Source organism: Notamacropus eugenii, chromosome 5 (genome assembly GCF_028372415.1).
Source record: "Notamacropus eugenii isolate mMacEug1 chromosome 5, mMacEug1.pri_v2, whole genome shotgun sequence".
Taxonomy (NCBI): domain Eukaryota; kingdom Metazoa; phylum Chordata; class Mammalia; order Diprotodontia; family Macropodidae; genus Notamacropus; species Notamacropus eugenii.
Window position 1 is genome coordinate 93,405,041 of NC_092876.1, and position 13,449 is coordinate 93,418,489.

Here is a 13,449-nt window from a genome sequence, read left to right on the forward strand (position 1 = left end):
TTTATGGTTCAATATGAACCTTTTTTCCTACATGGTTAAGGTCAGGTTTGCAGGGTAGCTTACCCTAGGCAGCATCCTGAGCTTTAATACTCTTCAAAATGTATTATCCAGTTTCCTATTCCTTTCATATAGTGGATGTGGGAATAGTTTTCAAAAGTATTTTCCTTTGTATTTGAAAGTCTTTTTCCTGATGGTTTAAGGAACTTGTTTCGGAGTTTGCTGCTGCTGCTGCTGCTGTTTTCTGTCTCCAGAGGACAGCAAGAAGAGGTTTGGGAGGAGGAGAAGCAATGCTGATTGAACTCAAGGTGGGTGATTATCAGTTCCCATTTTGTTAACCTTTTGGACTCTAAGCATCAAGACCATGGAGACAGTTAAAGTTGCTTCATCTTTGGTGAATAATTCCCATTTTGGAAAGGCCATAGAGGCCATGAGGATCAAAGAAAATGTCTAGTCCATCACTGTGTTGCTCATATGACACCAGTAGAGCAGGAAAAAGTTTGACTGGAAATGCCAAATACAATAACAATATTTTATATATAATCCTAAGAGTAATGAAGAAACAACAGGGATTTTTTGTTTGTTTGTTTGTTTATGTTGTTTTGTTCTGATTTATTTAAACGGGGAATGTCGTGGTCATGTCTGGATTTTAAAAAATGAAAAGAAAAACATTTTGACACTTGTAAGGAGGATAGTTTGGAGAAGGGGATTGAAGATGAAGGAAATCAATTAGGAGGTTTTTCAGTTGTTTAAGTGGGAAATGATAAGATCCTGACCTTGGATGGTTCCTAGGGATTCAAGGGATTTTGTGAAGGTAGTAAGAAAGAAACGACAAGATTGGACAACCAGCTGAACACAGGACCTGAGTTAATTAGGAAGCAAAAAAAATGACAATGATACTTTAAATCAGTGTAAGTGGAGAGTAGTGGCGCTCTTGACAGTGGCAGAAATAAACGTTCTATTGATTCTATGATACAGGCAGGGAGGTAGCTACATCTGTATGAGGACTAGGTATGCCTCACTCTTAATAGTAGACTAGTCCTTTTCACAGGAGAGTCGTATGAATAACCCATAAACCTAAGATCCATCTGTTTCATTCTTTCTGGCTAAGGGAGCTCCTTCCAATGACTCATCATTTTCTGTGATCTATCAGTGCTTAACTTCACCCTGTAGAGAATCAAGATACTTATACCATTATTTGTAAAATTAATCACCATGATTGCTTTTGGTCTATGTCAGTATTCTTGTGCCTATTATAGAGAGAACTCATTAAAGGCAGTGTCTGTTTCTGATTTCTGACTTTTTCTAGCTGAGAGAGGCAATTAGGTGGCTCAGGAAATAAAGTAGCTGATTGGGAGTCAGAAGGAACTGAATGCAAATACTGTTTTAGATATCTATTAGCTGTGGGACCCCGGACAACTCGCTTAACCTCTCAACCTCAATTTCCTCATCTATAAAAGATCTCATATACTTTACAGGGTTGTTATGTTGCAACAATTGAGATAATGTTTATAAAGTACTTTATAAATCTCAAAATGATAAATAAATGCCAACTATCATTATTATCTTAGTCGAGATTAAAAGATGTGTTGTGGTAGTGGTGATGGTAATGATGATGATGGTCACCTTATTTACACTCCCCCATGTACAGAAACATCTTTATCCCTTAATTAAACATTTTCCAGGCTTGACCTTTATTTTTCTCACTTCAATCTAAGTTTTGTCAGAATCTTCTCACGAATTTGCCGAGTCTTCACACAATATACAATAGGGTTCATTAAAGGAGGAACCATTAGGAAGACATCAGCAATGATGATCATTGTCAAGGGAGACTTATGCTTGGCAAAGCGATGCATAGCAGCCAGGGTGATGATGGGCACATAGAAGATTAGTACAGCACATATGTGGGAGATGCAAGTGTTAAGGGCCTTGAGACGTTCTCCATGCGATACAATACCCATTACTGTTTTTAAAATCAAGATGTACGAAATCACAATGAACACCAAGTCAGACATCATGCAGAGGGCAACAAAAAAGCCATAGATAAAGTTGATCCTATTGTCAGAGCATGCCAGTTTCATGACATCCTGGTGCAGACAGTAAGAATGAGAGAGAAGTCTTTTCTTACAGTAGATCAACCTCTTTAAGATGAAAGGGAGGGGAAGTACTAAGAGAATACTCTTAATAGCAAGCACTAGTCCTAATTGTATAACTCTAGCACTAGTAAGAATGGAACTGTATCTTAGGGGATTGCAGATTGCTAAAAAACGATCAAAAGACATAATCAGCAGCACTGAGGACTCCATATCAGTGAAGCCATGAATAAAGAACTCCTGAATAAAACAGGCATTGAGGGAGATTATGGGGGAATTGAACAAAAAGATCCTTAGCATAGTGGGTAAAGAAGAGAAGGACAGGCCCATGTCAGAGATGGCCAGCATTGACAGGAAATAGTACATGGGCTCATGAAGTGAAGGTTCTGTCTTGATGATGAAGAGGATAGTACAGTTGCCAAGGGCCGCAGTGATGTACATGAGGCATATGGGGATGGATATCCAGATGTGAATATGCTCCAGTCCTGGGATTCCAATGAGGAGGAAAGTAGACACCATGCCTTCAGAGATATTTGAAGTTGACATGATGACAATGATGGCAAGATATGTTCCTGAAACTAAATGATATTCACATACACATATATATGCTAAATAGTGACTTAAGTACGAGAGAGAAATTTGTTAAATAATATTTATATGGATATATTAAATATTATATTATAAAATATTTATATGGATATATATTAGAAAGTATATGTGTACATGTATGTATGTGTATGTATATGTACATATGCGTGTATATGTATATGTCCTTGTATGTGGCACTTAGATGGCATAATGATGAGAGTGCTAGTCCTGGCATCAGGAAGACTCATCTTCCTTAGTGCAAATCTGGCCTCAGACATTTATTAGCTTTGTGACTCTGGGAAGTCATTTAACTCTATTTATCCTAGTTTCCTCATGGGTAAAATGAGCTGGAGAAGAAAATGACAAGCTACTCAAGTATCTTTACCAAGAAAATCCCATAAAGTTGGTCACAATTGAAATGACTGAACAAGTGTGTGTGTGTGTGTGTGTGTGTGTGTGTGTGTGTGTGTGTGTGTGTGTGTGTATCTTCTTATTTGAAATATGATACGGATAGGTAACTGAGTCTATGACTTTTTTGGTATAGGGAATTTCATGGCAAAGGCATTCACTCTTCCAATGAAGGTCAGCATCTTCTACGAAACTTGTAGTTTTAGACAGTTATGTAGAGCATTGTGAGCTCAAGTGATTCGCCAGGTCCCATAGACAATAATTGTCAGAGACTAGAATTGAACATAGGTCTTCATGGCTTCAAGACCAATTCTCTATCTATTATGCCAATAGTAACAAACAAATACAAATGGATCCCTGCAGCTCACATATTGTCTTAGAAAACCACAAATTATCATTATCCATTGTATTGTGATTTTATTTATTTTGTTAAAGTTTTCCGAATTCCTAATCTGGTTTCTATACAACCAAATTTGACACTTCTGTACTAAATGCACTAAGCTCCCCATGGGAAGTAGGATGCTATTTTAAAATATAAACAAAGATTTTGGAGTTTCCCTTTAGATACTAAGTTTCTATCAGCACCCATGTTCCCTTTTCCTTGCCTAATTGGGGCTTATTGATAAAGAGAAGATGGGGTCCTGGAAAGAGTCACCCTCTAGCTTTCAAATTAAACTTATTGAGTGGTAGTCCAAGAACTTTTCAGTCTCTTTCAAAAAGAAGAATTCTGAAATATCAGTTCTTTACTTCACTTTTATTCTATTAACTTTTTCTTTAACTTCTAGAAACTTCCAAAGGCAAATTTTGTGTGGTGGAGAAAATTGGGAGAAAAAAACCAAGATTTTAGCTCTTTTTCTTAATAATCACATGATATTGAGCAAATTATATTACTTCTAATAGCCACAGTTGTGGGTGTGTAATATGCATGTATATATATATATGTACATATATATGTACATATATATATATACACACATATATATTCACACACATATACATATATGTATATGTATGTATGTGTTTAAATACAAATGGAGAGAGAGAGAGAGAGAGAGAGAGAGAGAGAGAGAGAGAGAGAGAGAGGTAGATAGTAATACTTTCCCAGTCTTTCTGTCAGGATAGATGTGAGGAAAAGTACTTTAGAAAGAATAAAGTTTTAAATATTTGTGTGCTATTAATTTTATTTTCCTGATGTCATGAATAAGTAAATAGCAATAATAGTGGCTTAAGACTCCTCAAAGAATTGAGAGATCCTCTAAATATTCTCCAATGTATAGAGATAATTAAGACAGAGAGGTGGGAGACAGTCACCTGTATTGAAAGGTATTGATCTCATTAGTATCTGTGTGGTTATTTAAAGGTCAATAACTATCCATTCTAGCTCCTACTGTCATGGAGTTGTTTGTTTGTTTTTTTTATTTCAAACACCCTAATGTTAATACTTCCAATTTAAGGAATTCTTCTAATTCACATGCCACCTGCAGAGTCAAAATGACACACAGAGACTGAGCTTATGAACAATTATTCTGTTCTGGATAAGACTTTAATCTCCATCTACTTCCTCAGGCTTTCTCAAATATCTCATTCTTTAAGGATCTCTTCCTACAAGGGAATGTTCTCTAACAACACTTTCATTATCATTTAACTAAAGAGGAGAAAGTTCCACTTTCAAGAATGACATAATAATGTACATTAATAATAAGAAAGGAACTGGGTACTCTCAAAGGGAGATGTGACATAAAATTCACTTTCATGATGATCCCAGGAGAAAGGGAGCACAGTCGTAATGCTAAAGCATTTATGCTCTACTGAAAAAAAAGGGATGGTGGTGTGAGCATTTTCTGAGGAAAGAAAGGATGTTATCAGTAGGCTCCCCCTCCCCCCACATTGAAATGAGACCCAAAAGACCACTTCATTAAAGATCATTCTTTAGATGCTAAATGATTGCCAGTGATATAGAGAGCTCTAGGTCGTGCTACATTAAGGAGAATGAATAGCACCCCCTAAGGAGTGATGAACAAAGACAGGCTTGACCCAAAGCATACTCCTATCCTATGGTGATATGAGTAGAGAAGGATGGCAAATGAAAGCAATTGAAGATTTCTTGACTATTCTGTCTTGATACTCTCTTTTCTCAAGCTATTCTTAACCCTGCTCTCCACTGTTCCACATTTCTACCCGCTCTTCCTTAGTCTCCATCGCTGTATCTTTATCCTAATAACTCTAGATGTCTCCTGAAGCTCTGTCCCAGGTCCTCTTCTCTGCTCTTTTTATACTATTATGTTTAGTGATTTCATTAGCACCTATGGATTTAATTATCACCTCTAAGCAGATGATTTTCGATTTGTTTGTCAAGTCCTAAATTCTCTCTTAATCTCTAGTCTTGAGTCTGTAACCACTGGTTGCATATGTCAAACTGGATGTCCCATGGAACTTTTAAGCTCAATATGTCCAAAACTGAGCTCATTTTCTTTTCTATAAACCCTCCCCTTTTCACCCCTTCTCTGTTTCAATAGAAAGCATTATTATTCTCCAACCACTCAAGGTCAAAACCTAGATGTCATCCTTATTTTCTTACTCTTTCTTATCTTCCCCATATTTATTCTATTGCCAAGACTTGGCAATTGTATTTTCACAACTTCTCTTGTATATGTTCTTTTCTGTAATCTGACACTGCCACCGCTCTGGTGCAGTATTTCATAATTTTATGCCTGACTCTTGCAATAACTTTATGGTTGATCTTTCTTCCACAAGGACCCCCTATTTCAGTTAGTCTTCCATTAATCTGTCAGAGTGATCTTCCGAAAATTCAAGTCTAACTATAGAGCACTACCTATGTCCCATCCTCATTTAATAATATTCAATGATTTCTCATTAACATCAGGATCAAATATAAAAAGTTCAGTGTAGCATTCAAAGTCCTTCCTAACATTCCAGTCTTTTTACATACTACTGCTCTCCAGGTACTCTATGATCAAGTGACAGTGACCTCTTTATTGTTTCACATGCAAGACATTCTATCTTCTGACTTCTAGCTCTGACTATGATTTTTCATTAGCTGTCCCACATATCTGTAATGTTCTTCCTTCTTGTCTCTGTCTCCTGACTTCCCTGGTTTCCTTGAAATATCAGCTGAAAATCCCACCTTCTGAAAGAAGCCTTTTTTGGCTCACCTTAATGCCAGTGCCTTTCCTCTGAGACTATTTCAAATTTATAGGTAGATACATAGATATAGAAAAAGATATGTCTCATTTGCATATATTTGTTTGTTGTTTCCAACATGAGATTATTAGCTGCATGAGGGGAAAAAAAAACTATTCTTGCCATTTTTGTGTGTCCTAAACTTTTAGCACAATGTAGCCTATAAATTTTAATAAATGCTTATAGACTTAACCTGACTTTATCAATAAAAATTAAATTATTTTAGGTAACTATTATTTTTTATTATATTGTTGTATCTATCAGTCAACAATGACTATCCATCTTTATTTAAATTATTGTTTATTTCTTTAATTCATTTTGGAATTGTATTTATATAAATTAATTTACCCCAGTACCTGATTGATTCTAAGATATTTTATAGTGTTTTGAATATTATTCCTTTTTTATTATTTATCTTTGGAATTTTTCATTGGTATATTGATATGGTAATAGTTTGTTTTTATTTATTTTGTACACTTTTATTTTAATATTGGGCAGCTAGGTGGCATAGTACATAGAGTGCTGACCTTGAGTCAGAAAGACCTGAATTCAAAATGGCTGTCAGATGTGTGACCTTTAACAAGTCACTTAACCCTTTTTGCCTCAGTTCCTTATCTGTAAAGTGAGTTGGAGAAGGAAATGGCAAAGCACTTCATTGTATTTGCCAAGAGAACCCCAAATGGGGACACAAAGAGTCATATGGTTGAAAAATGAGTAAAGCAGAACACAAAACTTTATCATTACTTTTTTTTTCAAACAGCTCAATTTATTGACAAAAGGGTTATATTCATTGTGTCACTTAGTTTCTTTTCTCTTTGTCTGGTTTTCAAAGTAAACTATCATGGAGTCAATGAGAAGGGATATTTATATCTCCTCTTCACCAGTCCTCAATCTTTTAATTTATTTTTTCCTTGCCTTTTTTGCTAACAAAGTATTTCAGAAATTATGCCAAGTAGCCAGGAAAAGGGGAATTTTTGCTTTTGTCACATATTTACTGGGAAATATGCTAATATTGTCCCCCTTTCAAATAATGACAGAGTTTGGTTTTAGAAATAGCATTTAAATAATATATCAATTAATTGTCTTAATAATATGCTCCATTGTATCTTGTTATATATTATATAGTTATAGTTTTTAATAACTTGACATTAAATTTTAAAAACTATTGATACATCATATATCAATGCATCTATCCTCAAGGATCTTCAGAGAATACATTCCCAGGGTTTTTCTAAATAAAAAAGGGAGAGATATTTTCTTGGCTGTTTCTGGCTCCTTTATTAAAGGGATATATGGAATTAAAAAAGCTCCTCCTATTTCTTCATCTGTGTGAGAACAGCATTCTAGGTAGTTAAAAATCCTCATTAGACTCTGGACCAAGATAATGGTGATCCTCACCATGGTTATAGCCTCTGATTACTCTGATAACCCATTCCCATTCAAGGCTTATTTGATCTCGTACATTGGACCTATCATTTCAGAGGAAGAAAGCAAAGGAAAAGAGGAGAGGAAAAGAACTCACAATGTGCAGTCATCTTCCTGTTTATATCATTGTGATATCTCCATTTTACCTCCATCTGGACTGTATCCTATGGCTCATTGTTACTCCAGGATCTCAGCAATCACACAGCCTTCAGTATGTGGATAGTCAAGATAAATGGAAAATCCTCTATTAGGCCAAGTGAACCCTAATTAGCCAACTTTCTAGGGCTGATACAACATGGTGTTATTAATCCCAACCATTGTCCTGGATATTATATGCACCCTTCTCTCTGATACTGCAAGCACCCTGATGTAGACCATCTTTTTCTCACACTTACAGTATTTCACTAGTGTGCTGATTGGTGTCTGGTATATCTATTTCAAGTCTCTCTGAAGTCCATCAAGTCCAACTGTAGTCCATTCTCCGTTCAGACATCAAATCAGTCTTACAAAATTACAGATCTTCACACAGACACATACACACAATTCAATAAACTCTAGTGATTCTTTATCCTATCTAAATCAAATATAAAGCCTTGCACTGTTTGGCATTCAAAAGTTTTCACTATGTATCCCCTTCGTGTCTTTGCAGCTTTCTTTTTTTTTTTCCTTACATTTTACTCCCCTCCTTATGCTCTGTGTACTACTGACACCTTCTTGCTGTTCCTTAACCAAAACACTCCATCTCCAGACTCCAAGCATTTTCATTATTTCCCATGCCTGGGATACTCTCTCCACCTACTGGCTTTCCTACTGTACTTCAAGTCACAACTAATCTCCCATCTTGTATGATAAACCTGTCCTGACCTCCCTTAATTCTAGTGACATTCTTCTACTGATCATCTCCAATTTATTCCATATCTAGCTAGTTTTTACATAGTTGTGTTTATGCTGTCTGTCCCCTTTAGATTGTGATCTCCCTAAGGGCAAGGAGAATATTTTGCCTTTCTTGGTATCCTCAGCACTTAGCCCAATGCCTGGCAGAAAGTGTTTAATAGAAGGTGTTTAATAAATACTTATTTGTCTGAATGAATACTGCCAAATATTTCTTCAAGCAGCGCAGTCCATATTTTTTCAGTTAATGAGTATTTACTTTCTATCCTTTCCACTTCTGACTCTTGGTACCAATACACACAGTCAAGTGAAACAAATTCCCATATTAGCCTTCTCTAAAAATATGTCTTATTCTGCATAAATATTACAAAAATTCATCACTTATTGGTTAAGATGTAGGTGGAATTGTTCATCATCAATAATCTAAGCCCAATGAGAAGCATCAAGGCTTTGTTGCTGTAGCGCTGAACTGGTCCTTTCATTTTGAAAAGCAATTTTGAATTATGCCCTAAAAATATCAAACTGTGCATAACCTTGCACTCCTTGATAACTGCAAGGCTTTTACCCCCAAAGGAATCAAATAAAGAGGAATAGGCCTATCCTTACCAAATAATTATAGCAGTTCTTTTTTAATTGGGATAGAATTATAATATAAGAGAGTATCCAGTCTACATTTTTGAGTCTCTTTCAGAATGCCCATTAATGTCAACTCTGTCACTTTGACTTCTGGTTATTTGTTCTCCAGCCCTTATTTCTACTGAATAAAATACATAGAACTAAGAGGAAATAAAAGGATTGGGAAGAAATGTCTGCCTGAATAGGAGGAGCTATTATAACTTCTGTATATCCTTGAAACCATTTCTTCCTTAAGCTGTTTTCTCAAACAGTTCTATTTCCTTTACCTGATCCCTATGTGGCTTAGATACTATTGCCTTTCAGATCTTTGGAGCATATATGTCTTATCAATATCCTTCCTGAAAAATTATGACAATTATGCTGGTAGAATGACAGAGTGAGAGATTTACAATGAGTCATTTTCACACTGTCATATTATATTAATAATATAAGAAATAGGAGGGAAGCGTTAATAGGAGGGCAGGAGGAGGTGGAGTTCAGATAAACATAAAGAAAACAGTGATTAACTGCTGACTTTAAAGGGGGAATAAATTTATTAGATATACTCACACATTTATATATAGTAGCTACTAAATGTAACAAAATGTAGCAATTATAACCCTGTATGTAGATGAACTAAGTTCTCCATTTTTAAAAAAATGAATAAAAGAACAATAACCTAAAATTTGTTGCATTTTGTAAAAGTCCATATAAAACATGTAGAATTATACTTCAAGAAGATAAATTATAAAAAAAATACTCTTCTTCAGGACAATCTAGGAAAGAAGGAACTTCTATTTTGAAATTAGGTAAGACAATAATAGAAACTGAGAAAGTGAAGAAACAAAAAGGAAAGCAGCATCCTGCTAAAAAGGTACTATAGACAATGAAAATTATCAATGAGAAAAAGGGCAATATCTAATGTTGGTGCACCAGATGGTATAGTAGGTAAGTTCTTAAAGAAAAACTCAAATGATTGATATTAAAACAATGAATCTTTGAAATCTCTCTTAAAGATCTGATCCAAACCACAGATATCTAATATCTAATAAATTAAAAAGGAAATAAAGATCTAAGAATATCATTGAACAAACTAGTTTTGACAGACCTATAATGATTTCTGAATTTGTATATTGTTTTAAAGAAGCATTGTGTAAACTATTACAATTAACAAAAAGTTGATTACATGGTAGCATATAAATAAATAAAAAGCATAAGCTATAATAAGCATATTCTCTATGTATCATAAAGAATATTAATAGACAATAAAAATATAAAAAAAGATAGAGACCTAAATGGAGAATAGTTTATACCATGCTTATAATGATGTAGTAAAAAACACATCATAGAAAAATGATTATTTTAGGTGCAACAAAGTGAAATAATATTTCAAAATGTAGTGCTTGCAGATAGTATAGTCATTAGAAAATATGTATCAGTTTATATCAAAATAGAAAACACAAACTCAATGAGTAAAGCATGGAATTTAAAGGACTAGAAAACAAATAAATTAGGAACCATAAAAGCAGTAATATTCTATATATGTATATACATATATATGTGTATATATAATAATAATAAATGCTTGTTTCATTATTTTCTTTATTACTTATGCTATCAAAGTAGGGTTTAACTACTATCAATTTAGCTAAATTGATCAGAAAAAAGAGAAATAAAATTATCAGAATAAGAGATACAAAAGATAAATTCACAAAAGAGAGGAAATAAACATAATTTATTTCAATTGCTACAAAAATTGTGTGTCAACAAAACTAAGAATTAGGGAGAAATGTGAATGTGTGTGTGTGTGTGTGTGTGTGTGTGTAGTGTGTGTGTGTGTGTGTGTGTGTGTGTGTGTGTGTATGAATATGAAATGGTGATCCTAACAATTGCAGGGTAAAAACTGAGACACATATCAATCCAAATGGTGAAAAAAGGGCACATATATTTAGAAATCATCACACCAAATATTTAAAGAACAATTAAACCCTACATTGCAAAAATGTTCCCAAAAAGAGAGACAGAATATCTTCTATCAAGTTACTTTTATGAGAGAAACATAGTCCTAATACTCAAATCAGAAATAGACCAATCAGGCAAAGACAAATCTCATTACAAATATTAATATATTTTACAATAAGATCATTTTTAAGGAGACTGCTAAAACATATTAAGAAATTTCTTCCACGATGAAGCTAGATGAATGCAATGATTCAAAGGTATTTTAACAATTGTAAATGGACAAATGTATCGCATAAATAAAAACCACATAATTACTTAAACATAAGCAGGAAAATACTTTGAAATAATGTAACCCTTCTTTTCGAAAATCTAAAAAGCCTAGCAATCAAAAAGCCTTACATAATATATTTAAATGAGATATTTAAAATCAAAAGCTAGCATTATTTGCAAAGGAGAAACACTTCAAGGTTTCTGTTCAATGATGTTAAAGGAAATATTCTTATAGGGGATTTCATGGAATATAAATTAAATAGAATATTATTCTTCAAAAAGAAATGACAAATACTAGGAATTCAGAGAGAATATTCAAATGACCAAAGATATAAGGGAATGTGTAAGGCAAAGAGAACAGTATAAAAAATGATTAAACAATGAATGAAAAGATCATTAAAATTAAGTTTAACTTAAAGTTATGAAAGAGTCAATAAAAATATTGGAGAACAGATAAAAAAAGAGTCTTTTCTCTCATGGTAAAGGCCATGTAGGCCCAGTAGGGGATGCTGTTAATAAGACAGAATATTGCAATTTTTGCTGAAATAGTCTCTGCAATGGATATTTTTGCTTATTTATTTTCCTTTGTGAAAAGGGAACGATTAACCTGCAGGGGATTCAAGCGTGGGGAACCTGTGGACTCAAGGCCACATGTGGCCTTCTAGATCTTTGGGTGGGGTCTTTTGACTGAGTCCAAGTTTTACAGAACAAATCTTTTTATTAAGGGGACTTGTTCTGTGAAGTTTAGATTCAGTCAAAGGGCCACACTTGAGGACCTAGAAGTCTACAGGGACTCCAACCCTGGGGTTGATGATTGTATCATAAAAAAAAGAAATGTACCAGTAAAGTACATTTAAAAAATATATAATGTGCAGAACTGAATATAGAGTGTTACAAAAGCCTTAGTTAAGTTTGAAGAGTTCATAAATTTTACTTAGCTTCACCAAATTTTTGTGACATTCTCAACAATAATTTCTATAAAGTCTAAGTAAAAAGGGATTCTTACCTCCCATATTCTCAAAAAAGTGCCTTGCTTACTAATTCTTAGCCATAGGATCATAGCCTATCTTAGTGACTGTATGGTTTAAATCTCTTGTCTTATAAATGAGGAAACTTGGGTTTAGAGTTGTTCAAGGTCAGTGAAAGTATCAGAATCAGAATTTAAGCCTGATTATATTGATTTCATGGTTTCATTCCATCAAAGTTCTTCCAAAAATATATCAATCAAAATTGGAAACAGTACTACTGATATATCCTGATGCTATATGTAGTTGTGTACCTGTTGTCTCCCCAGTTAGATTGTGATGCCTTTGAGAATAGGTGCAAGTTAGCCTACCTTTTTATTCCAAGGTTTCAACATGATGCCTGACACATACCAAGTCTTTAATAAATGTCTGTCCACTTGAATGACAATCAGGAAAAGGAATGAGGAGATTGACTCAGTTATGAGAAAACCCTACAATGCCAGAGGTCTTTGGAGAGGGGGAACCAGAATTCATGCTACATGGAGGCAAACAATGATAATAATAAGAATAATACTAACGAGAATTAATAATAATAGCTAACATTTATATAATCCTTACTATATGCGGGGCATGATTTTTAGTGCTTTACAGCTATTATCTCATTTGATCCTAGCAACATCCCTGGGAGCTAGGGACTATTATGAACCTCATTTTATAGATGAGGAAACTGTGCCAAAAAGTTGTTAAGTGATGTGCCCAGGGTAACATAGACATTGAGTGTCTGAGACTGGATTTAAAATCAGAAAAAGAAGAGTTTAGTGGAAGGGATCAGGTGGTGGGGAAAAAGAGGTCTTAGATACCTAAGTTATCACATACATGGGGACAAAGATAGGGAGGAAATCATTAATGTAGCATGTGGAAGAAAAAGGGATTTGAATTTGTGACCTCTTTAGAGTCATAGAAGGTGAGATCTAGAAAGGCCAGTAAAGGTAATCTATTAGAATTCCCTCCGTTTACAGATATGGTACCAGAAA

General features: G+C 34.4%; 1 protein-coding gene across 2 annotated transcripts; it reads right to left on the reverse strand.

The window, feature by feature from the left end:
* Positions 1-1,700: 1,700 nt before the first annotated feature.
* Positions 1,701-9,773, reverse strand: LOC140508801 (olfactory receptor 51A7-like). Of its 2 annotated transcripts, XM_072616674.1 has the most exons (2): positions 9,757-9,773; positions 1,701-2,598 (listed from the first exon to the last, which is right to left on the reverse strand). In XM_072616674.1, the coding sequence occupies exon 2, from the start codon at positions 2,529-2,531 to the stop codon at positions 1,701-1,703; it is 831 nt and encodes a 276-aa protein (XP_072472775.1). In that variant the 5' UTR covers positions 2,532-2,598; positions 9,757-9,773. The 2 variants fall into 2 exon arrangements, with proteins under 2 accessions (XP_072472775.1, XP_072472774.1); XM_072616673.1 differs by lacking the exon at positions 9,757-9,773 and having other exon boundaries at positions 1,701-2,636.
* Between the last annotated feature and the right edge of the window lie 3,676 nt (positions 9,774-13,449).

Bases quoted from the DNA above. Each gene is read 5' to 3' on its own strand.
- LOC140508801 (XM_072616673.1), bottom strand. From the start codon at position 2,636: ATGTCAACTTCAAATATCTCTGAAGGCATGGTGTCTACTTTCCTCCTC.